This window comes from Cylas formicarius, unplaced genomic scaffold, assembly GCF_029955315.1.
Source record: "Cylas formicarius isolate icCylForm1 unplaced genomic scaffold, icCylForm1.1 PGA_scaffold_7__23_contigs__length_41026272, whole genome shotgun sequence".
Classification (NCBI taxonomy): Eukaryota; Metazoa; Arthropoda; class Insecta; order Coleoptera; family Brentidae; genus Cylas; species Cylas formicarius.
This window is the reverse complement of record NW_026844352.1, coordinates 33,976,475-33,999,600: the sequence shown is the minus strand read 5'-3', so window position 1 is coordinate 33,999,600 and position 23,126 is coordinate 33,976,475. Positions and strand designations below refer to the sequence as shown.

The 23,126-nt window shown below is 36.8% G+C and overlaps 4 protein-coding genes and 1 long non-coding RNA gene across 7 annotated transcripts; 2 read left to right on the top strand and 3 right to left on the bottom strand.

Moving 5' to 3' along the window:
* Positions 1-1,455: 1,455 nt before the first annotated feature.
* Positions 1,456-7,867, bottom strand: LOC132704316 (endothelin-converting enzyme homolog). 2 transcript variants are annotated; one of them, XM_060674239.1, is made up of 15 exons: positions 7,704-7,864; positions 7,526-7,645; positions 6,291-6,360; positions 6,138-6,232; positions 5,779-6,081; positions 5,182-5,642; positions 4,734-5,125; positions 4,556-4,652; positions 4,328-4,504; positions 4,118-4,277; positions 3,839-3,887; positions 3,714-3,781; positions 3,019-3,149; positions 1,816-1,980; positions 1,456-1,757 (listed from the first exon to the last, which is right to left on the bottom strand). In XM_060674239.1, the coding sequence occupies exons 2-15, from the start codon at positions 7,581-7,583 to the stop codon at positions 1,578-1,580; spliced, it is 2,406 nt and encodes an 801-aa protein (XP_060530222.1). In that variant the 5' UTR covers positions 7,584-7,645; positions 7,704-7,864; the 3' UTR covers positions 1,456-1,577. The 2 variants fall into 2 exon arrangements, 1 of the variants encoding a protein (XP_060530222.1); XR_009619270.1 differs by having other exon boundaries at positions 1,616-1,757; positions 1,816-2,009; positions 7,526-7,867.
* A 2,396-nt stretch (positions 7,868-10,263) lies between these two features.
* Positions 10,264-14,000, bottom strand: LOC132704320 (uncharacterized). The gene is made up of 3 exons (XM_060674243.1): positions 13,847-14,000; positions 11,951-12,208; positions 10,264-10,414 (listed from the first exon to the last, which is right to left on the bottom strand). The coding sequence occupies exons 1-3, from the start codon at positions 13,856-13,858 to the stop codon at positions 10,361-10,363; spliced, it is 324 nt and encodes a 107-aa protein (XP_060530226.1). The 5' UTR covers positions 13,859-14,000; the 3' UTR covers positions 10,264-10,360.
* On the top strand, positions 10,429-11,423 carry LOC132704321 (uncharacterized). The gene is made up of 2 exons (XR_009619271.1): positions 10,429-10,826; positions 10,910-11,423. It is a non-coding gene; the product is annotated as an uncharacterized LOC132704321 (long non-coding RNA).
* Positions 14,001-14,143: 143 nt separating the features above from the next.
* LOC132704317 (zinc finger CCCH domain-containing protein 14) lies at positions 14,144-19,180 on the top strand. 2 transcript variants are annotated; one of them, XM_060674241.1, is made up of 8 exons: positions 14,144-15,296; positions 15,356-15,398; positions 15,457-16,282; positions 16,346-16,478; positions 17,424-17,663; positions 17,714-18,039; positions 18,534-18,677; positions 18,727-19,180. In XM_060674241.1, the coding sequence occupies exons 1-8, from the start codon at positions 15,258-15,260 to the stop codon at positions 19,091-19,093; spliced, it is 2,118 nt and encodes a 705-aa protein (XP_060530224.1). In that variant the 5' UTR covers positions 14,144-15,257; the 3' UTR covers positions 19,094-19,180. The 2 variants fall into 2 exon arrangements, with proteins under 2 accessions (XP_060530224.1, XP_060530223.1); XM_060674240.1 differs by having other exon boundaries at positions 16,343-16,478.
* LOC132704318 (DNA-directed RNA polymerase III subunit RPC3) lies at positions 19,150-22,645 on the bottom strand. The gene is made up of 4 exons (XM_060674242.1): positions 22,297-22,645; positions 21,526-22,240; positions 20,191-20,705; positions 19,150-19,347 (listed from the first exon to the last, which is right to left on the bottom strand). The coding sequence occupies exons 1-4, from the start codon at positions 22,441-22,443 to the stop codon at positions 19,213-19,215; spliced, it is 1,512 nt and encodes a 503-aa protein (XP_060530225.1). The 5' UTR covers positions 22,444-22,645; the 3' UTR covers positions 19,150-19,212.
* Between the last annotated feature and the right edge of the window lie 481 nt (positions 22,646-23,126).

Genomic DNA, 23,126 nt, shown 5'->3' with positions numbered 1-23,126 from the left:
TGGAACTTAACGGCAGCTGTTTGAAACACCCATTACAACGAATTCTAAATATATTTTAAAAAACTTTTTCTACTCCCTTCTGTAAAATACCTAATTATACACTGATCTAGAGTGCGGGAAGCGTCACTTTACCATGTGAGTTTCTTACCGCATGGCTTGAATTTTGACGGTCATGTCATTGAATGCATATTGTTGCATAATATATAGGGTTGCTTTTAGCAGCCATTTCTAAGATATTAAGATTTTATTTCTTTCAGAACCTTTTGCAAATACGCTGTTTAGACCACTGAAAATGGTCCAGATTATTAATTGATGTAATATATCCTAAATGGCGCACAGTCCAACAACATGGACCTTTGCGCCGTCCCCACATTAAAATGCAAATAGAATACTTGAATGCACTGGCTGACAGCCAATGCATCATTTCTAACTTAATATCGGGAGTTTAATGACTTCCGGAATATCTATAATCTTACCCCGACTTGGAGAGGGAGTTGTTGCGATATTGCTTGTCTATTTCGTATATCGTGGAGTGACGTGAAAAACCGACAATCGCGTATAATTTTTATCCGCAGGAAACCGCGACGTTTGGAAATAAAACGAAATTTAAAGGACCCCCTCCCTCGTAAAAGGTCACTCCATCTTTTAAACTATTTCCTATGGTTTCATCCCGTCGGTGCCGAGAAGCCTCTGACTGCCCGACGTCTCTGAAACCCGAGGGTGTTGTAAAAAATTGACAAGAAGCAACCACTTCCGGTCGGCGTTATCGCCCAGACTTGGTACCCTGGCGGTTATCTTCGTGCGACACGCTACAGACGAGATAAGGCGCCACTGTCGGAACAAACGAAATGTCTATTGTCATTTTTATTTCTTTTAAATCGGATTGTAGTGGAAAATGTTTGTTGTAGATTGGAATTCTGGATCTCTGCTACGGCTAAGTTGATGTTTTTGGTGTTCTAGTTTTCACTTTCAAAATTGACGGTTTTGGTGTATCGCTTAAAATTTTTCAATTAATAGAAAAAGGGAATTAATTTCCCATATTTGGATTTTTCAAAAAAAATTTTAGTTTTTCTTCATACGGGAAAATTTTTTATTTTTTAGTTTTATTAAAAAGAGCTATTCTTTAAAAAAAGTTTTACATAGTCTAAAACTTTTCTTAACAACAATTGTAATGAACAATAATGGCTCAATTAATTTTATATCTGATGATTGTATTACATTTTTTTAAATAAAACTAACAACTAAATAGTTTTCTATATTGTGTCACATAATGTAGTAAATATCAAGAAATATAAAAATAAGGCCTGTTAGTAAATAAAACTTGAAATTGCTTGGGAGCGATAGCAACATATAACTAATGCGAAAACAATATTGAAATCCAAAAACGAAACGACATAACTTTTTTAAGATTCGAAACAAGCCCGATGAAAGCATCTACGCAAAATAATACCACACTTATTAACCCATGTTAAAACTTTATTAAAGGAACGAATATGTTATGCACAGCTACGAAAATATCACACGGTGTCGCACTCGTTTGGTCAACAATCACATATTTGGTACCCCACCAACCCGCTCTACCATATCTGGCATTTTCTGCGCTTCGGGTTCATCGGGCTGCCTCTGGGGCACTTGAACGCCTTGGCGAAGGCGTCCGAATTCTGTAGGGTCCCCACTACCCTTACCGAATTCGGGCAATGCTCGTCGTACTCTAATTGGTTTCGCAGGTCTTCGGCGGTTGAGCTTTCGCACCATATCTGGAAAAAAAAACCAACTTAAACCCTTTGGTGCGCCTTATCCGGTGCCGCGTCTTACGCTGCCGTAAGCAATGAAGAATAGTTGATCGCTGGTAAAGTTCTCGAAGCCGGGCAACTTTGGCTCGCGACCGTACCGTTTGGCGTAATTTTTGTACGCCGTGTACGCCTGATTTAGTCCACCGTTGTCCGCGAGATTTTCGCCCAACGTCGCCTTGCCTTTAATCTAAGAATCGCGCTTGAGTTGAATCTTCGCTAAGGATGTGGGGTTTTAACCGATTTTTAAAACGAATTGGATTGTTAGTAGGAAACTCGCTCCAAGTTCTCTTTAGAGTGACAGTGAAACGGAATGTTAAGGTTAAACTCTTATATTAAAACAAAAAAGTATTACATCTGATGAAAAACATGAAGGTTGTGTTAATGGAGCAGATGTGGGCGATAGTCTAGACAAAATGGCTGCGTGACTCATTGACAAACTAACTCATGTAAGCAAATCGATACCTTCCCAACAACAACTGGTTTTTCATAATTGTTGCAGCTACCAACGCTCTTTACTAACAAGATTACTCAACAAATTCTTGTGCGAATCACTAAGTGGGGTATTTTTGTCGAAAACTGTTTCCGTAGATATCCGTTTTAGGAGACATGGCGGAACAACTTTGAATACAACTGAATGGGGCTGGAGAAAATTTAAGCCAGTTCTAACTTCAATTGTTCCAGCTTACAACCTGTCGCTATAAATAGGGATGTGGGAAACGATCCAGCTGGGTGAAAGTTGGTTTGCGGTGCACAACGATGTGCTCTATTTGTCATGGAGAGAGTTCTTTAAATGCTCAATGCTCTTCTAACTCAAAGTGCACAATCACATATCACAAGATGACCGCTAACACTCCTAAATATTTTATTTTTATGTGGAACTCATAGAGAATCAAATTTGATAAAGACCCGGTGTTGTCGAAACAATTGTCATGTCAAAATATATAATTTCGTGAAAATCTCAACTTTTAGTTCTTATTTATTTTGATATAAAAGTTCATTGCATTTTCTAGTTGAAGTTACTGTTTCCTAGCAATACGCGGTAAAGCGCCATGGAGTGTTGTTTTGAGCGAAAGGGATGAAGTTCCCACTAGGGTCGAATCTATAATTGGGTGTATACTGGGAGTTCAGTACCAAAATTTCAAAACTTCAAAAATTTTTTCTTCTATTCGTCGCTCTTACGACTAATTTGCTTAGGCTATAGGTCCTGATATGTCCCAGAACTTACGTGTCCTTCAATGCCTTCGATCGTGAAATTGTCATATTGGTCGACGAAACACGAAGTCATGTTTTCGAATGTTTCGATCGTTTTGTTGGACCACCACTGCACGTAGTTGCCGTACTTGTCGTGTTTTCTACCTGAGAAAAAAGTTCGGTGTGTGTGTATTATAGTCTGTGTTATTTACATTTCCCATTTTACCAGAATTGTAAGTTAATAGATGAAGCAAAAGATTAAAGAGACAAGGAATTATTTTAAACAGCAAATAGGTTATAGGGGTTAAAGTTTTAAGAAAAATACGCTTATTCATCGTAATTTTTGTATCCAAAAATGCCTGCGTGAATGTCACTGGACGTCCCAAAAAAGGTTTCCGCACAATGAACTTAGGGAAGATTTTTTTTTATTTTCATTTTAACTGGAAAACATGCATCGCACGAAAATAGGTCGAATGGACTAAGTTTGCTCCAAAAATGGAAATTCATGCAATACTTTTAATTTTTAGAAAAACAGCAGCGAAAACATTTCGTTCAAACTCCCGTAAAGACATCACTGGTAAGCATAAAACATAATATTATATATTAAAGGATTTACGCCCTTAAGTATCAGCACTTAATTAGTAAACACCCTATATACATATTTACTACTAAATTTCGAAGCAGTGTTCGTTTAGACTAAAGTGATCAAAACAATACAATTCTTTCTACCTGTATTGTCGAACCCGTGCGTCAGCTCGTGTCCCAAAATGGCTCCGATCGATCCGTAGTTCAATACCCTAAAATTTATAGAGTAAAGATGTCGTACGTTTCACCACCCCGTCCGACCTACTTACTCTAAGCCTAAATTATACATGGGGTAGTTCAGTATCGCTATAGGAACGTCTAGAAAATAAACACGGGAAACATTTTGCTTCGGTGTCTTATGCAAAGTGTTTTACAAGTTACGGTCCAAACTCAAAGGAAGGACAGAGACAGTCATTTCTGATGAAAGAGTCTTTAGATAACAGAACAAATTGTAACGGTTTTCGAGTAATTGAATTTTTTTTTAATCTTCTTTATTTATTTGAGTTTCGACCATAATTTGCGATTCACCCCGTATAAAAACGGCTTACTTATCGCGTTGTCTGTGAACGAATTGAAGGCGTTGACGTTGATGGGTTCGGTGCTCCAATCCCTTTTGTGTTCTGCACGCAGCGACGTGAGAGTTTCGTTAGTAAAATCGATTATCACGCTCATCATGTTGTCCAGATACGTCGTTGAATTGATCTCCAGCTGGAAAAACGATAATACCAGCTGTTCGATGATGTAACTAACCCAATTACCCCCTCGAAGTGCCTTTCCAAGGCGCCATCCACGAACAACCAATCGGGATAGCCAATGAAGCTGATCATTTCGCGGCTCTTCTCCAAAGTCACCTTCTTTGTGTAGTCGTCCATCCACGCGACACTTTTCACGTGCTGCACGAACGCGTCCTTGATCTCGTGGAACATTTTTTCGACCTATAGGTCGAAAAAGCGGAAATTACGTACGCTACATGACAATCGGCTTACTTTAGGCTTGGTTTTGTTTGGGAACGCCTTGTCGGCGATCGCATAACTAACGGCCAATCCCATGTAATTGTTTACCAACTCGCAGCAGTCCAACGCCCTGAAAGATAACGTTCAATATTGGAGCCCCAGACTTATAACAAAGCAATGAAAACTGTAACATTACTGGACTCGGACTAACCTCGATCTTGAATACGCGACGTCAGAATCTCCATACACTACCGACATCTGCTTGGTGATGTAGTCTACAACGTCTGCCGACGTGTTGATCACCATAGCATAAACCGTAGACCACCACAGATAGATCTCCAAATGCTTCTCGGGTAATGACGTGACGTACTCCAAAATCTTATAGAGGTACGTCAACTCCGTCTCCGTCACGTAGAGCAGATCGACGTCCGGCTCTATGGTAACATTGGTGTTTTCAAATATCGCGTCCACATACGTCACCCAAAACATGGGATCCAAATTCGGCACGTTGTTCGCCGTAAACTCCTGCAGCTGCCTGAAGGTCATATTCTTAGTTTCGTCTTCACCTTCACCATCGTCTGGCTGGGTGTAATTCGCGGTAAGCTGAAACGTCAACACGTATGCATTTCCACATTTCCATCTAGTGAGTTTAATTTAACCTCTTCGACGCGCTCGGTGATGTTGTTGACTACGTCTACAGCTAGCTGTAGGACTTCCTTCTTCGGCGATGACAGGCTGAGGTTACGCGCGAACTCGTTGATTAAAAATCGGATTATTTTGGATCTGGCGACCACTTTAAACTGCAGCTCGGTTTCGTCTTCCTCGGATTCATCTACTTTTTTCGATCCCTTGGTCTTTTTAACTTTGATGGGGCTGGGCAAGGGACAATTTTGATATAAAACGCCCAAGTAAATGACGTTCTGCTCCCTTTTGAAGATGTTTGGTTGAACGGTGAACCCGATGAACACGTCCATCGCAAAGACCTGTTTGATAGACGCTTCTGTTTTCACCCAGCTGAAATTACTCCCTAGATCCGGGGCGAAGACGCTAGGAACTAGAGACAGGCCGACCATTTTCAAATATTTGAACATCACTGATATACCCAACACGTCCAGAGCGTCTGAAATGCAATTTAAACATATACAGGATGTTTGGTAAAGTTGGTACAAACATAAGGAGGTTCTTCGCGGCACTCCTGTCGGGAGTATCCTATTTTCGCCTCTTTATGTTTAAGTGTACCCAACCATAGTGTGTACCGGTATCGATGCATGACTCGTAAAAGTATTTCGCTTGAGTAACCGGGTATGGTTCGTCTTCCTCGGAGTCCGACGACAAAATTTTCATGATTTCGATGAGAATTTTCTCGCTTATCGTGGAGAACGTCGAAAAGCTGGTGTACCAGCCGTGATTTGGATGTTCCTCCGACCATTTCCCGCAGCAGTACTGGTAAAAGTTATCACAGGGATCGGTACCGAAGTCGATAGAGTATTTAAAGTTGGCCGACGATCTCAAACATTCTGCGCTCGTGCAAATTTTATGTTTGCTGCTGGATTTCGAATCTGTAACAAGCAAATCCAATGGACGCGGACGTAGTTATGCGATTGGAGATACTTACAGAGTACTAAAAGTATAATTATTCCTATCGTAAGTATCACAACAAGTACGAATAATACTACAGAGGCTCTTCGGTAGTATACTGACTTTTTGGAGCTGGAAATTAAATTGTCTTCATATCAAAGTTCGTATATTAGTTTCTGGTGGTACTCACGGGTTGAATCTAGAACTAACGGTCACCAGGTACTCGGCAGATTCGACTTGTTTGCCTCCAGAAGTCGGCCCTAGATATACGGCGTATATTTAAAAGAGTGGCACAATTTTGTTTTAGCTATAAGAATCATTCAGTTCATAAATAGTTAAGATAGTCGAGATCTCCCTGTAGATTAAATTCGGGTGAACAAATGAGCATCTTGCAGTCGCATTATGTTTTCCAAGTATATAATTTGATGAAATTTAAATTGCAACAATAAGGCAAACGTTAAACTAACTGCCGACCAAAGGAAATAACGAACGTAAATTACGGATAATTTCCTAAATAATTTATTATTTCGCCGTGATGTTCGATTTCCTATTCTTAATCACGACGATGGTTTTACGGTGCAAACGTACCAGATATGCGTTATAAATTAGAGCATGAACTTCACGCAGAGATATATAAGAAATTTATCTTTTGATCTGTATTCGTTGGTTTTTGATTGCAGATTTTAAGTTTTTGTAAAAAAATGGGCTTTGCAAATAATAAATTTCAATACTACAAAAATCTACTGCAAACATAAGACATAAAAAGAAAGAAGAGATCCTTAAAGAGAAAAGAAAATTAAGAATTATGAATAAATTATGAATTTATTTAATTCTTTATTGACAAATTAAAAAAAACGTAAGTAACATATTTATAGAAATGCCATTTTGATTGTTAGTTTAGTTAGTGTTATGTTTAAAAAAAAAAAAAACAAAATATAAATTTAAAAACAACCAAACAACACACAGAGCAATTATTTTTATAGAAATACTATGCTATTTAATCTATTTTAATCCCACATAACTAAAAACTTATTATTAAAGACGAAATATGTCTGAAACAGATCATGAAATATTTATATAAATTTAAATATTTATTTTATATCAATGGGAGATAATAATTTGATGATGATTTCGGTGGAACATTGACGCCCATGGGGATACACTAAAACTTATTTATTGACACCAGAATTTATGAAGAAGGTATATAAAAAATACAAAATATACGAGTAGAGCGGATTTTGACCGCGTCTTTATTTATTTAATTAACACTTCATTGATAATTTATTAATTAATTAAAACATAAAAATGTTTATTGGAAAAGATTATTATTTAAAAAACAAACACAAAACAAAAATATTTTAAAAACGTTTTCACATAATTTGCAAGTAATATAAATGAGGATAAGAAAAAATCACAAAAACTCACTAGATATGATGTAGGGACGTCCGTTATTATCATCCCCATTGTAACCAGGGTTGTCCATGTTTGCCGTCGGGTTAACCGGAAGGGGCGGCTGGTCCGTGCATTACCTGCCGCGGCAACACTCTAAAACAATTTTAAATAAGCGGCACCGGAATACGTGCACTCCCTATATACGACCAACCCGCGACAGTTTACTTTGAAAACATTTCCCATCCCGAATCGATGGACTGACTACTGGACATTATCGATCGTTGGGTTATCCTTCGGCATCAACATTATTTTTTTTAAAGCGCTAATGGGTTATTAAAATGGATGGGACGTCGTGGTTGTCGCGTCGCCAATCTCATAATCATTGATATTGAGCTCGAAGGTGGAACAATCACGTGATTGGAAATTTAAATAAATTGCCGTGCACAAGATACGAATTATCTAAAAAAATTGATTCAAAAACTAAGTGGAAATGTAATTTTAACTTAATTCCAAATAGTTATACAGTGTGTTAATTATTAGTATTGTTGTCAATTGTTGTCAATAATTTAAATTAATTTTACTGTAGTACTTATTCAAAAATGGTTTTTGCACATTACGAAAAGTACGACATGTTAGAATGCTATTTGGCATGCAGTAAATCGTCTGTAAGGGCTAGAGAACAATACATAAATCTATACCCACAGCGCGTTACAATACATGAACATTTTTTTCTGTGCCTTTATCGATAAAAATAATGAAACCGCATTTGCAAAAAGGAGACGAAAACATTTATTATAAGTGAAGACGTGGAAATTGGTGTTCTTGGATATTTTGAAGCATACAGTGTTAAGTCTATTCGATACCTATCCTTTAACACTGTCCAAATGATTAAAAAAACACAAATTTTGCCCTTACAAATTCCAACCAGCTAGGTGCTTTTGGCAGGGGATGTAGAGAGAAGACTTTTTCTCATTGGTATGTTTTGCTGCCAAAAATAAATAATTTTCGGTTTATTTTGTGGACTGATCAATCAAATTTTTCAAATTTTGGAATTTATAATCGAAAAAATTATCATTATTCGTCAAGAGAAAATTTATTGCTAGTACATCCCTGGGGTTCACATTGTTGTCCAAAACCGGTGAGCGGCACATTGCAATTATCACTGAAATTCTGGATGGTTTTCTACATGAGCTTGACCTCCATTTCCAACAAGATGACTTTCCATTCACATATCAATTTTTGACAACCATTTTCGACAATAAATAAATTGCTGCAAATGGTCCTAATCTTTGGCCTTCTAGGTGGCCCCACTTGATTTTTACTTGTGGGGTTATTTAAAGGACGAAATTTATAAGAAAAGATATTAACACCTTGAAGTTTTAAATGCTGTAATAGGAGAAAAATTAAACCAGATAGATGCTAGAACAATACTAAAGGCTATTCATTCAATAGAAAATGTGCTCAAAAATGTACTGAAGTACCAGGTGCTGTTTTTGAACACCTCTTACTTATTTAATAGTAAGTTAATAGTTAATCATAAATTAATCAGGTTTTTTAGTTTTTTTTCTATTTTCTTATTTCCATGTTTCTTACGCTCAAATAAAACATCATAATTTGTTTGTTTACTTTTCAATTCAAATGTAAACAATATTTTTGTTTCAATAAGAATATCACGCACATGTTAATTTCATGAAGATATTATAGAATCATATAGCGCCTTATTGTTTCACTAAAAAGCACCAATGAAGCAAAATATTAAATATATTTTGATTAAATCCTGAGCTATTTGGACCACGTTTTTTCTCTGAATGTATGAAAAAAAATTATCCACTCAACATGAGCATGCACGAGATTTAAAATATGATTTTTAACCAATTACCTTGCGACTTTTAAGAACCAACACGGTTCCTGACAGTGAAGTATTTTCTCAAAATACGTTCCAAAAATCCCATTAAATTAAGAAAACGATGCAGTGTGGTGAAATGTAGAGGCATGAGCACAAGATAGGGTAATAGGGATAGACGCTCTTGAAGGATAGACGCCGCACTTTAAAAATGGTGAATTTGAAACCAAGTGTACGCTCTAGTGCAAAGGTTCTTCGATAGACCTCACCCCGCACAGCTCAGTCTGCGCACGCGCATAGACAGCACCGCACTTGTCGCTATTAAAATTTTAGATTATTTATTTTTTTGATAAAAAGGACGGATTGTTTTTTAGAATGAAGTCTTAAATTAAGGATTTGATTTAAGTTTTAAGGTAAGGTTTATTATTCCTAGGCCTAGTATAATTACGTTGTTAAGTCGCTACCCAAAGTATGATTGAAATACTAAGCCAGTTGTTCTTATAAAAGTGTCAATTACCAAGGAAACTTTATATTTCAACTAAGAAAGCAAAAAAAAAGGTTTTGAATAGCAGCTATAATTTTAAAGCTTCGAAGGAACGTCGAAAAATTGTCGATTTTATTTTTTATTTTATGTTTTTATATTTCGATGTTTTAAACTTGAATACAACACTTTAGAAAAATTACTTAATTTTTTAAGATCACCAATTTTTCCATTTTCCCTCGTAGCTCAGAAAGTACAAGTGCTATTCAAAATCTGATTATACAATTTAATAATCACGGAGTTTCCATAATAACAAATGCTTCATTCCTTTACGAACAACCACAATTATGATTCTACACTTTTTCAAAAACATTTTATCAGAATTTTCTGTGAGCATAAAGTTTCGCATCTTTCTTGGCCGCCGACATAAACAAAAAAACTAAATAAAACTGGCTAAAAATGCTTTATTATGCTATAAATCTTTACAAAAAATAAAATGACGCTTTCTGAGCAGTCGGTGGGGGGTAGACGCGGCGCGAAACGTTCACCACTTCCACGGTGCGTACGCTTTCAGTATAGGAGGCGACGCGATCAGAGTCTGAAAAAAAAAAGCACCATGAAATATACCGCTCAGAAACTTTTATCAGCCAACGCGGTCATTTTTCATATAGTTTTATCTGTGTCAATCGTAAATAGTATAGCAATTCGAGAACGCCACATGGCGTGACTATATGTATACGATCCTTTTATCATTTCAATAAAACAAGGGTGGTCAGTTTAACGGAGCACAAATTAGTGTCACCGGGTCGATAACGTCAATCTAAAATTGTATTACCATGCTTAAAATATTTGGAAGAAATACGGTCAAAAAAAAAGAAAAATTAAACGTATTATTAACAATTTGAACGTTTGAAGTTGTTTCTAGATAGTGAGGCGTCATTCCGGTCAGTGTCCATAGCAGTCGGTACATAGTAAACCCATAAAATCACATAAATTGGGCAATATTTCAGGTAGGTTTTATTATATTATATTATATTATTTGATCGGCTTATGCAATTCGAGAAAAACTTTGCACTTTCTATGTTTTAAAAAGGAAATAGCGACCCCAGACAGAGCTTTGGTGCAGCTTGGACAAGAGGACAGTATTCGTTGAACAAAAGCATATTATCGAAGTCTCTGTTTGGAGAAGAAGATACTTGAAAAGTATAAGTACAGCATAGAGCACCACCAAGACTCGTTGCCCATTCTCGCGAGCCATTTCGGACATTTCCGGTACTTTAGTCACGGGTTTGTCGATTCTTATGATCACGTCACCCAGTAAATGCATTAGTGCGGTTTTGCGAAAATGTACCCAAAAACAAATAGTCGTAGAAAAAGTATAATATGCTTGCGTGCTATGTGTTGATAAACTTCTTCAGTGACTCGCAACTAAAATGGCGTTTATCAAACTTCTTGCACGATATATTAACTTACCTAGATGTGGATTAATGAGGGTACTTAAAGTGTGGAAAGATAAAAAACTACTGGTGCTCTAGCTTTGATGACGGGAATTACAGTACATCGGGAAGAGGAAGAAAACTAATATTTGCACACGTTGGAAGTGAAAATGGGTCAATAAAAGAGAGTTTATTGACATTGGAGTCTCCTCGAACGGGAGATTACGTGGGCATAAAGGTTTTCGATGATAATTTGGGACTTCATTCAAACCCAAAGAGTTTAACTATTAACTATAGTGGAAGATGTAGCAGAAAATCAAAATATCATTATCATGCGTTTACCACTGCGAATTAAACGGCACAAACATTTCAATAGTTACCAATAAAATTTATGTCCTTGTAATATTAATTAAGTGTAGGATAAAATGGTTCTGGTAGTTTGATATAACATAGATAATTTTGGTTTTTTTTTCATGATAAAGGCACATTTTGACAGGAAATGAAATCTCCGAATTTGGATCACGACTTATAAGACAATCTGTACAATAAAGAGGTATAAAATTTTGATTATTACCAATATTTTCCGTATCTTTACTTTATTTGTTGCTAGGTGAAATTAACGAAAATATATTTACGAATTATGCGAAATCTAATTTTGTTATAAGTAGTTTTTCCGTAAAGACACTGTCAGTAATTACCTTGGTGATGATAGGTACGGGTTCTACTTGGTACTGACTGAATGAAGCGTAGCTAGTGGCCGGGGTTATAGCCTTGTATATGGGGGCGGTTTTTATGATCGTGGGTGCGGGTTCCCAAAAGGGCGTCTTGATAATCGGCGCCGGGGCCAATGCCTTGATTATGGGCGCCGTCAGGATAGGGGCATGATCGTCGAGCCACGGGTCGAAGTCCAACCCTGGGGCAGCGAAGACAGCACCCAGCGAAACGACTAACACAAACTGAACAAACGGGTTTAAGTGACATACAAATTTTCCAAAAATTTAGATCCGTTATAGAAATATTCCTTGAGTTTTTTGTGTAATTTACAGGATCGTCTTTATCTGTACAATTAATCTACAGGTACAGACAAGGACATCGGATTGGTATATTTAAATTCATTCTTATATACAAACAAAACATTAACATCAGGATCTAAAATAATTATTAATGCTGAACAATAGCCAACAACAAAGACCTAAAAAGAGTGATAAAGTAAATGATTACACATAAAAAAATTTGCTTATTTCAGAAGATCCTAAGATTATTATAGAAATAATATTGATAATGGTAAAGAAATTGTTATTAAGAAATCATTAATAAGTACCAAAAATTTAGAAGAGACAAGAATTGTGTTAAACAAATTTTTGCGGAAAATTTCATGTCTAAAATCTAGAGAAACCTTCCTGACCGCGTTGCTTTCCTTAATTTTTTAATTCATTGACATTTAAAATGAAGCGAGAAGATTTTGAAAAAAACGCTCATTGGAAATGATACCTACTGACTCCGGCAATACAAATACAACTCATTTTTTATACCTGACCATTTGATTTGCAATTTGTGGTACAGGATTCTTCTAGATCAAAAGCACATTTTTGTAACTTGCTTGTTATAATTTTTTTCATAAGCAGTCAAGATTTTTGCACACGATGCTGTCGTATAAGTAATATGATATTTCAAAATGCCGGGAAGGTGTAGAGTGGAAGTAATTGGAGGGTTTTAAAAGGAAACTCCTATGTCTAAACTAGATCGAGCAAAATCGTGATACAAGTCATGGATTCGACTTTTAAGAAATATTTTAGGGTAAAAACCAGCATTTCCATATCTCCCGAACCGACCGAGAGCGTTTATCAATTTTCAGACATTCAGAAAATTGTTATTAATTTTGAAAACGAAGTCGGGTGCTCGGAATTTTCCTATAAGTAATTCTCCAGAATCCCTCAATTTAATAAAATGTTCTTATTTTATATAGCGATAATAGCTGGCTTAATCTCAAAAAAATGCCTGTGGAGTTGTGCCTTTGTCAGTAATGTATGGTTGTTGGCTTCTATCATAAAAAATTGCGGAGTATAAGTATAAGTAGGGAGTGCATATGTCAATTTAACAATTTAAATATATGAAAAGATATTACATGTTGTCAAAGGAAAACACAAGAAAAGCGTTTGCGATAAAGTAACTTACACTAATTAAGGTCTGAAATTGATCTAAACAGCTTATATTACTATAAAAGTGGCCAATTTAATTTTTTTATTTTGTACCACAGTTATCAATGCTTGGTTTATTACATGAAAATAACTGTAATTTTGTCAATGGTTCTCAAAATATATAAATGATGTTGCTTAATTAATCTAAAATATTAAAATTACTTATTTACTCCTTTTTTTTTATTTAAGTTATGTCAACTCTCTCCTTGATCACGTTAATTGATGCTGACAAAGCCGATTTTGCTTTATCTATCTATCTACTGTTAAAATACTTCGATTACGACCACGCTGTACACAGGTATAATAAATATTTATAGTACCTTATGCGGCTGAGGGTATCGGTCAATTTCATTGCAACTATAACCAACGAATATTTACGAAACGCACTTTACTCACCGAGAAGAGCATCGTCGGATTTGTGAACGCGAATTCAAAGAGAGAACAGTCGATACGTTTATCATAAGATCGATCAATGTGATACGGCTTTTATACAACGCCGACTAGATTTTGCGACTGATAAGTTGGGGATGGATAACTTATTGGGCAACAGAAAGATATCATTCGTCAAGATGCGAATCGATTGCAAATAGTTTTCGCCGATCGTTATCCGTGTGGACGTATTAATCCCATATAAAAACGTCCACAAAAAATTCAAGTTTGTTGTTAGGCTTTGCGTACTTATATTTTTGAAAAATTTTGGTAGAAAATCTTATTATTATAGGGACGAATAGGACTGCCAAAAATTCTCGGACAACAACACTCAATGAATGGTATTCGCAAACTAAAGATCGTAGAAAAAGTATAATGTGCCCAAAACGATGATTGGCTTGTTCAGACATTTGTTTATTAAATACTTGCTCGGCTCATGCCAAAACAAAACCGTGACTAATGTGGAGCTTATCAAATTTGTTGTATAATTCTGTCACTCCTAATGAATTAGAGTTATTAAAGGTAATACATGTTTCATGACTACGCAGGATTTAATTTGTTCAGTTGTGAAAGCATCCAGTATTTAGTTGCACAAGCCGATCGACGAAAAATAAAGCCAATCGTCTAGAGATTCCGTTTCTCAATAGCAGCAAGAGCGGTGGGAAGGAGGTAAGAGTTCGCAATTTTAAACTGTAACTTTAGGGTACGTATTCAGTCTAGAAAAAGCCTAGAAATAATGGTATGGATTTCGTTTAACCCAAGTGTAAAAATTAGCAGAGCTGGTCTAATAACTGAGTTCGTGACATCAATAATTCCAACCACATTAAATTAAAATATTGATCGAACTGGAACAAATTGCTAACTAAATTCCATTTATCGCAGGTAATAAATCGAAGGAAAGCTAGAAAAACCCGACGCTTCATAAATTATGCAGTATTTTTTATGAATTACAAAATCAGAGTTGCAAGCGCGAGCGGACTGGCTTCCATACAAGGCGCGTGTCGCTTCTGCAATTCGCCATTATCGTGTTTTTAAAACGCGTTGCGACAATTCCCATTTTTTTATGGAAAATTTACGATTGTGAGGTTAATTAAACTATAAATCGTGCCGCTGCGAAATAGCGGCTCTTTTGCCCACAGCAATACACCGGATTTTTCCATTAGATATGACATGACGTAAGGAATGACAATTCCTCTAGTTACCAGCCTTGTGGCTAGTAGCCTCCTGGCATTTGCTTTGTAATACCCAAAGTAATAAAGAAGAAGACTTTTGACGTGTGTCGCCGAATTCTCTAAAATTTCGGAGTGTTTACGGAATATGTATTTGATTTTGTAGATAACCCATCGGAATTATTAACAACGCCTTCGCAGTAGTTTAAATGGATAGCATTGGGGCCGAAGTCGGCCAAAAAATGCGGGTAAGCGAGAGTATCGGTTGGGAGGGTATAGGTTAAGAACATTCTATTTTTACTTTTAGTCCGCTATTAAGGCGAAGTTGATGGAGTTGGACTGCTACGTGGGTAAGTGCGATCGTTTCATTTTCCTGAAGAACGTGTGATTCAGCATCGCCTTTTTTAGACGACGAATTGCCAGATTACATTATGGTTATGGTAGCAAACAAGCGAACAAAGTCCCAAATGAATGACGATTTAAGCTTATTTCTCTCGACGAAGACGTCCACTTTTGTAAATTGGTTGCACATCGTCTTAAAAAAGCTTAAAGAAGTGACGGTAACGAACTCTGATGTTTATAAAAGGGTCTCCAAAAGAAAATCTGACGAGCTGCCTGATATTAAGTTAAAGAAGGAGAAAAAGGATAAAAAATTGAAAAGAGAAGAACTCTCAGACAATTTTAAATCAGTAAAGCAGGAGAAGTCGCTTACAGACGATTTACCTGTTACCGCAAACACTTTATCAGGGAGGCGGAAAATTGTTCTATTAAATGACAAAAATGTGTGCGATGATAACTTTGATATTCCTTTATTATCTGAAGTTAATGATTCTAATGAAAAAGAACTGGAAGAGATTGAGAAGAAAATTAAAAATGTGAAGAGTAGGTTGGGACTGTTAGTGGAAAGTGATGTGGAAGCAGACAGCAGTAATGCTAATATTAAATCTGAAGGAGAATCTAGCACAGTGACGGATTCTAGGAAAATCTGCATTCTAGACATGGAAATCAATGAGTCTCAGCGTAAAGAGCTCGAGAAAACCGGAGACAAAGTAGAACCTCAACATGATATGGAACAGAGGCCTGAGCATCAGAGAATAATTTTTGCGGAGAGAGATGGTTTGTTAAAAAAGCCTTCAGTGCATGAAAGGCTTGGCAAGAGAACAAATCGGTCCCCGGATAAGGAAGAGAGTAGGAAAAGTAGCTTTGGTGGGGATTATAGGGACATCAATAACCGGTTAGTTTGTATTTTTAATAGTCCGTGATATATTGGCTTTATTATTTTTGTGTCCATTAGAAGATCTCGGAGTAGGGATTCCAAAGTTAGAAGAAGGGAAAACTCGAGAGATAAGCTGGACAGTTCCAGGGACAGAAGGGACCGTAGCCGGGAAAACAAGGTTAGAAGTCGCGGACGCGATCTTACAAGGAAAGAGGTGAGAAAATAAAAACTCTTTCCAATATATATCTGGAAAAAGTAGCAAATAATCAATCGACAAATCACCAAATTGCTTCCTTTGGTGACATTAGAAGACAGTATATACATATGAAACCTCAAACATAGGAACAAATAATGTGAACTTTTAGGTCTTTGTATTATTCTTTGTTTAGTTTTGGTATATATATAGTGCCTCTCCCTTCCAGTCCTCTTCTGTTCATGCCCTTGTCGATTTTGTTTTTCCAAAACCGTCTCCGTCTCCCTCTCTTCCTTTTCCCTATTTCCTAAATTCCGCGATCTTATTTATCAAGCAGTTTTCGGCGCTAGGGATATGCCCATACCAAATCAGTCGTTTTTCTTCTATGTATTGTAAAGGGTCTTTTTCCACCTTCATTCTTCTAATTTCTTTGTTTGTATTCGGTCTCTTCTTCAGCATCTTCTACAGTATTCCATCTCCGTAGCAATAATACTTCCCTGATTCCATTGATCACCCATATATATGCCTTATACTATTGTTCTACATGTATATTTGTTTGTATTTTTCGTGATAATGCTATTCCAGATATATTATGTAGCTGTTTAATTCATGATTTTGTTTGTCCCAGTCTGATCTATATTTCTGCTTCTGTTAATGCATTCTTTGGTATTATAAACCGAAGGCATTTTTGATTTCTTTGATTTCCATGTTTTTCTTCTATTTCTAGGTTTCTTACTTGGTCTTCTGTTATTACTAGGTATACTGTTTTGGTTAGTTTTTCTTAAAGTTTATCTGGAGTCCCACTTTTTCATATTGTTTATAGTTTCGGTTATTTCAGATATTCAGGCGTTTCTGATGTCATTCATTCAATATTAATTGCGCATTTTGACTTTTTCTAAAAGTTGATTGCTTAATGTTTGGATGACTCCTTGCGCCTGTTAATACCTTTTTTTTTTTAATTTGCAGAATATATTAAGTAGACTAGGTGTCTTGTCAAAAGTTTCCGTGCCCCTCAAGACCGCGGACGACGACGATGATGACGAGGAGGATGGCGACATCGTGAGGGAGGTCCCCAGTCTTATCAGAGTCAAACCAAGGGTAATACCTGCAGATGTGCCGCAACCCAATAAAAAGTTGCTTCTGAAGGCAGTGGCTGATGCTCAGAGGAGCGTCGCTCAAACGCCGACAGTGGGCAGTACACTAAAGGTGAGAAAACTATATTTTTTAAATTTATTTTTCATCACTTTTCTTTTAAGTCGGAAGGTTTGTTTACGAAAAAGTACCGGACAAGGGGCGGGGATGACAAACCGGTTCGGAAACTGGCAGAAATTGAGAAAAGCAAACTGAAAAAATTAATAAGACAGTCGTCGGAGCGTAACAGAGCCCGAGACTCCGACAATTATGACAGCGGCGCCGAGTATACTCCGAAACCGGTCAAGACCAGCTCCGACGTGCCGGAATATGTACCTTCTTCTGTAAATGTGAAAGACGTCGAGGAAAAGTCAAAACAACAGTTTGTGGTGACATTAGATGGTTTCGAAGGGGTCAAACCCGCAGCCAAGAAGCAGTTCGCAAAAAGCAGGTAACGCACTGATATCTGTTTTGTTTATTTTTTGTAGGTGCGTTTGAACTATCATAGGGGTTTGGTTGTCAGCTTTATAGCTTTGGAGGTAAACCGCAACCACTCGCGAAATTTTAAGATAGTGATACATACATTTAAGAAATTGATTATTTTGAACTACTGCATAAGGGTACAAGAATTATAAGGAACCAAAAATATCCTAAAAATTGGTAGTCCAGATTATAAACACTGCAGGAATTACAACGCAGTATGGCTAAAAAAACAATTAAAAGGGCTATTTGGGTATCAGAAAGGTAATGAACTAGATTGTGTTAAAAGTAAAAAAATCTGGTCCCTTCATTCGAAGTATTTTTGTCGGTCGTGAATAAACGAAGCAGGTACCAGGTACATTTGAACTACCGTTTTAAAGTGTTTTCATTAAATCGTCGGTGGCACCTGTGAACTATTGCCTGGTACGCGCAAAAGGTAAAGATAATTGCATTTGTCTTTGTCAGATTGGACGGCAGGAAGACGCCGTCACCCATAATTTTTACCAAAGACGAGACCTCGACGCCTACCCGCTCTCCGCCTTCGAAACCAGGCATACCAGATAGGTTGCCTGTCATCCACCCACCGCTGTCAATAAAAAACAAAGAGAGGTGAGTACAAGTCTCCCCTGTGACAGACAACCTATTTTCCATTGTCAAGGTGCAAATACTGGCCGGGATGCAGGCAAGGCGACAAGTGCGAGTTCGTTCATCCGAGCGTAACATGTGAGGCATTCCCGCAGTGTAAGTTCGGTGACAGATGTCTCTACCTACACCCCAAGTGCAAATTCGGCAGCGCGTGTACAAAAAAAGACTGCCTTTACGATCACAGTTTGGGCACGAAGGCAACCTGCGGTTCGGCTACCACACAGCAAAATTGCAAATTTTTCCCAAATTGTACGAACCCCAAGTGTCAATTTTTGCACCCGAAACCGTGCAAGTTCGGCAAGTACTGCAAAAACATGGATGCCTGCTCGTTTTCGCACAGGTTCGCGAAAACGTCAAGTCTGAGTTGGAGATCGAAATGAAATCGCGCTCCGTCCAGTCGAGCCTAGGATATATTTTAGTTGGTGTGAATTGATGTGCCTGTAAATAAACGATTCGTTTAGCGAAGCGTGGTTTAATTTAAATCTTGGGGAAAAATCGATCAGCCGTACATCAGGTAAGTTTTTAACAGGAATAATGTGTCGTCGATTTCCAGTTCGACAGTGTTTAATTTTTTTACGACCTTCTCGATCCGCTCGAGGATCTCCTTCTCTGGCGGCGTGATCATTTCTTCGATCTGCAAAAAATGACCTACTGGTTATCCATCTTCCTAATTTTGAACTGAATAGTTTTAGTGCCCGCTTTTGCATTTTGCGAGCTCAATACAGGAAACAGTGGAGGATCATTCAATCATTCAATTCAAAGATTTGGTATTGTGGAATACTGTATGGGTTGCTCATTCTTATTTCAACTTAGAAGGGAAAATTTTAAAAAATGATAAATTTTGATAATATGAAAGACATTTTGATTTTGTAAACTTTTTCTGTGGAATCTTTTCAGGCCCGTCGTCAAGGTTAGAATCTTAAATATAGACCTAATGTCCTTTTGCTTACCGTTGTAATGTACTATTTTAGATTTTTGGTGATAAGGCCCTGTTATGTTTGTTTAATATTTTGTCTTCTGTATCATTAAGATGTTTTAAACTTAGGATAGTCACTTTGAGCACATAAATTCTAAACTGTGAGCAATAGAGCAAGTTAAAGATAAGTTATATAAAGGTTCTGTAGGTAACAATAAAACTATTAAAACTAGAAAATATTTTGTTACAATATATTAATATAATGCGAAATAAGTAATGATTTTATTATAAGTATATCAGAAAATAAAATAATAAAAAAATATAACAAGGTCATATTACCCAAAAATCCGAAATATAATATTGTTTTATAGGTGTTGTCAAGGCTTGCCCTAAACTAAGGGAAGCAAATCGCTGATGTAACTATCGTCTTTAGTGTACCAGCCTCGGTGTTTTTAACTTGTTAAGAAACCATATCAAGCTTTTCAGTAGTATTGACTTAATATTTTAATTTATCTTCAGATCATGAGTCAAATAAAGTTCAACCCTTAACTGTTCACTTACATCGGCTAATTGTTCTTGCGAAGCGCCCTGCGACCTCATCCCCATTGCAATCGTGTCAACCCGTTGCTTCTTGTCGATGATCCTTTTATTTACAAATTTTTCATGGACTCGCCTAGTGAATGTGTTGAATAATGTTTTATAACACATCTCAAGCACCATCCGCGCCACCTGCTCCAGCTGTATGTAAAATAGAGTAAAGTTTTTGGTCGGACCGCTGTTGGAAGACATCTTCCGGATTTCTTGTATCCGAAGAAAGTTCTCTTCATACAGCTGATACGACAACCGTTTAGCCTCTTTAGCAGGGATCATAGCCTGCTGCTGGATGAGATCAGGCTCAATATACGGTTTGGACTTGATCAGTCGAAATATCCGGGCCGCTTTCGTGTCGAACTTTTCCGTTACAATTTGTTCGATTAGTTCCCAAATCAAATGCGTCACTCCTTCTTTTAAGTAAATTTGGTATGATCCACCGCTGGCTTCGCCCGCCTTGCGTATCAGTTTGCTGTTGTCCTGCTCTGCGATAAAACGTAATTTTTCTTATTAATAATTGTATTTGCAATCTTATAGTAATATAGATACAGTAGTTATGCGTAAAATGTGACCATGTAACTGCCGAAATTCGAAAACGTACAAACCGTGTGTGTGTCATTCAGATGTATTCCTGCATTTTTACTTACCGAAAACATCGGATCACCCTCAAACATCTAAGGCTAAGGAGTTCTTTACAGAAATCGATTATCCTGAACCAATATCGTTTGATAAAAATTTAAAAAATTGGGAATAATTTTTCAAATTACACAACCCTGGACTGGTTAAATTAAAATTTTAACTGCGAATACACGGTCTCCGGTCGGTAAATTAACTGACTTTATTTATTTCATTACGTTTTGACACACCCAACGTAGATTTTTTCGTTGCCGTTGTGCAGAGTCGCAATTATTTCGCATTTTATTGTCTTAATTGTAAAAGTGCACAATTTTGATATTGAATATTCGAACAACTGACTGAAAGGGAGAGAGCCAAAATACATGTGTTATATACCTATTTCAAAGTTTGCAATTGCTTTCTTAATTTTTTTTCGCCTGTAATCATAATATAGAAAACAAGTATCTGACCAGATCGCTGATTTGTCTGATAATTCCGTTTTTCTCGCCGATTTTTGACATAGCCGGCGGGCGGATGGTAGTGTGCAAGGGGCCCAAAGTGTTTGGAAACAACTGTGTAATAAAAAAAAAAGTGTACTGAAATTGGAACAAAAGGTTTTAAAAGGCAGTGGCAGTATTTTGAATTGATATAACTTTACTGGCGTGGGGACTTGAACTATTGATAACTAACCTATAATATTAAGATATTGGTCGAAGAAGGCCAATAGCTGCTGATTGTTTTGCCGCTTTAATATATCCTTGATTTCTAAAGCAGGCACGGGATTGGATACGTCAGCCCAAGGTTCTGTTCTGATGTACATTTGCTTTAAAAACAGGCTGAAAATGTCACCCGTCATGGCGTCAAATTTTTGCACTACTGCGGCAACTAACAGCTGATCACGCATATCTTGATGAAACCGATCAAAATTTACTGTCCAGTATATGTCTTTGTCGGGAAATTCCTCTGTGGAATTTGCTTGATGAGCCACCAAAACTTTTATATCTATGTTAGGTAAACTGTGCAACTCTTCTAGTTTCACTTGCAAACGTGGGACCGGATTTTCATCAGTGGCATAAGGCACTCTAGTTAAATACTTGGAAGTGATTAAATAAATTACTTTATCTTTTATCTGCGATAAACTAACTGCCACCTCGGTTTTTGATGTCCTTTCAAATACTTTCAGAACCAGTTCGGATGCTGTCCAATAACCCCTTTGCAGCAGTTCTTCGATAATCATTTCCGACTCGTCACCCAATTGTTTTTTCGCCAGATTCAAATATTTCGGATATCTTATAATTAAGAGCACCTTTTCCGTGTCCAGAGTATAATTGGCGATGTTTTCGTTTTTGTTTGGCTTGAACGTTACTAATCCATATTTTATAAGGATACATAAGGATTCCTTAATCTTAAAATCGCTAAACTAAAGCATTAAATAACAAAAGAATATATAGAATAACCTACCTTGGATAGGGGCAAGTCGGTACCTCTTTTGATGTACAACAAGGGGCTAGACTTGAATTTAAACAAATAAGTTCCCACCTTTTCAACGACGGGTCCAAAATATTCCGACAGAATATACGAAACTACACGCCCGTATATTACAGACATTGTCGTTGGTATCACGTCTATACTGCAAGCACTAATTTTTATGTAATGCCATGCTTGAGATTATTGTAGAGATTTTATCGCCAATGATTGTAGAAATTAAACCGAAATAAGGTTATGATTAATTATCGTTAATCCCACAGTTTGTATTCCTCTTCTTTTTTGCTTCTCCTTAACGTCCCACAGCTTGTGTATTTAGTAGTTGAGATAATATCAGAATTTTCGGTCCCATGTTAAAAATTTTCAATTATTATTTCTCTCATGGTTTCCATTTGTCCATATCAAATAATTTGCAGGCTTCTGAACATTAAGTTAAAATTTTTTCATCTGCCATTCGAAAAATTCCTTCTAAAAAATATGAAAAGAAGTTTTAATAAACATGAATCTGGAAATGCAGTTTTCAAGATACGGGGTGTTTAATATTAAGACAAAAAATGACTCCGCAATTCTTGTTATTTATTTTTTTTGCGCAAAAAATTTAAAATCATGAAAATTGACAAAACCTAATTTTAAAAAAATGAATACTAAATAAAATGACCGCCACCAATTTCATTGTGGGCTTATATGACGAGTGACTTCAACAGTTTACCAAACGTGTTGCATACTATACTGTTTCTACTCCCGTGTGTAAAATACCCACCGATCTAGCGTGTGGAAAGCGTCACTTTACAATGTCAGTTTCGATC

What these genes read in the sequence shown, in the direction of transcription:
- LOC132704316 (XM_060674239.1), bottom strand. Translation starts at nt 7,583, where the DNA reads ATGGACAACCCTGGTTACAATGGGGATGATAATAACGGACGTCCCTAC. An exon ending in GTTAGTTCTAGATTCAACCC is followed by an intron (nt 6,233 to 6,290) that starts GTGAGTACCACC and finishes TTTAATTTCCAG; the next exon opens with CTCCAAAAAGTCAGTATACT. An exon ending in GTCGCGTATTCAAGATCGAG is followed by an intron (nt 4,653 to 4,733) that starts GTTAGTCCGAGT and finishes GTTATCTTTCAG; the next exon opens with GGCGTTGGACTGCTGCGAGT.
- LOC132704320 (XM_060674243.1), bottom strand. An exon ending in CCGTACCTATCATCACCAAG is followed by an intron (nt 10,415 to 11,950) that starts GTAATTACTGAC and finishes TTTTTTTTTCAG; the next exon opens with ACTCTGATCGCGTCGCCTCC.
- LOC132704317 (XM_060674240.1), top strand. Translation starts at nt 15,258, where the DNA reads ATGGATAGCATTGGGGCCGAAGTCGGCCAAAAAATGCGG. An exon ending in AAGTCGGCCAAAAAATGCGG is followed by an intron (nt 15,297 to 15,355) that starts GTAAGCGAGAGT and finishes TTTTACTTTTAG; the next exon opens with TCCGCTATTAAGGCGAAGTT. An exon ending in GCGATCTTACAAGGAAAGAG is followed by an intron (nt 16,479 to 17,423) that starts GTGAGAAAATAA and finishes TTTAATTTGCAG; the next exon opens with AATATATTAAGTAGACTAGG.
- LOC132704318 (XM_060674242.1), bottom strand. Translation starts at nt 22,443, where the DNA reads ATGTCTGTAATATACGGGCGTGTAGTTTCGTATATTCTGTCGGAATAT. An exon ending in CCGACTTGCCCCTATCCAAG is followed by an intron (nt 22,241 to 22,296) that starts GTAGGTTATTCT and finishes AGCGATTTTAAG; the next exon opens with ATTAAGGAATCCTTATGTAT. An exon ending in CGCAAGAACAATTAGCCGAT is followed by an intron (nt 19,348 to 20,190) that starts GTAAGTGAACAG and finishes CATTTTTTGCAG; the next exon opens with ATCGAAGAAATGATCACGCC.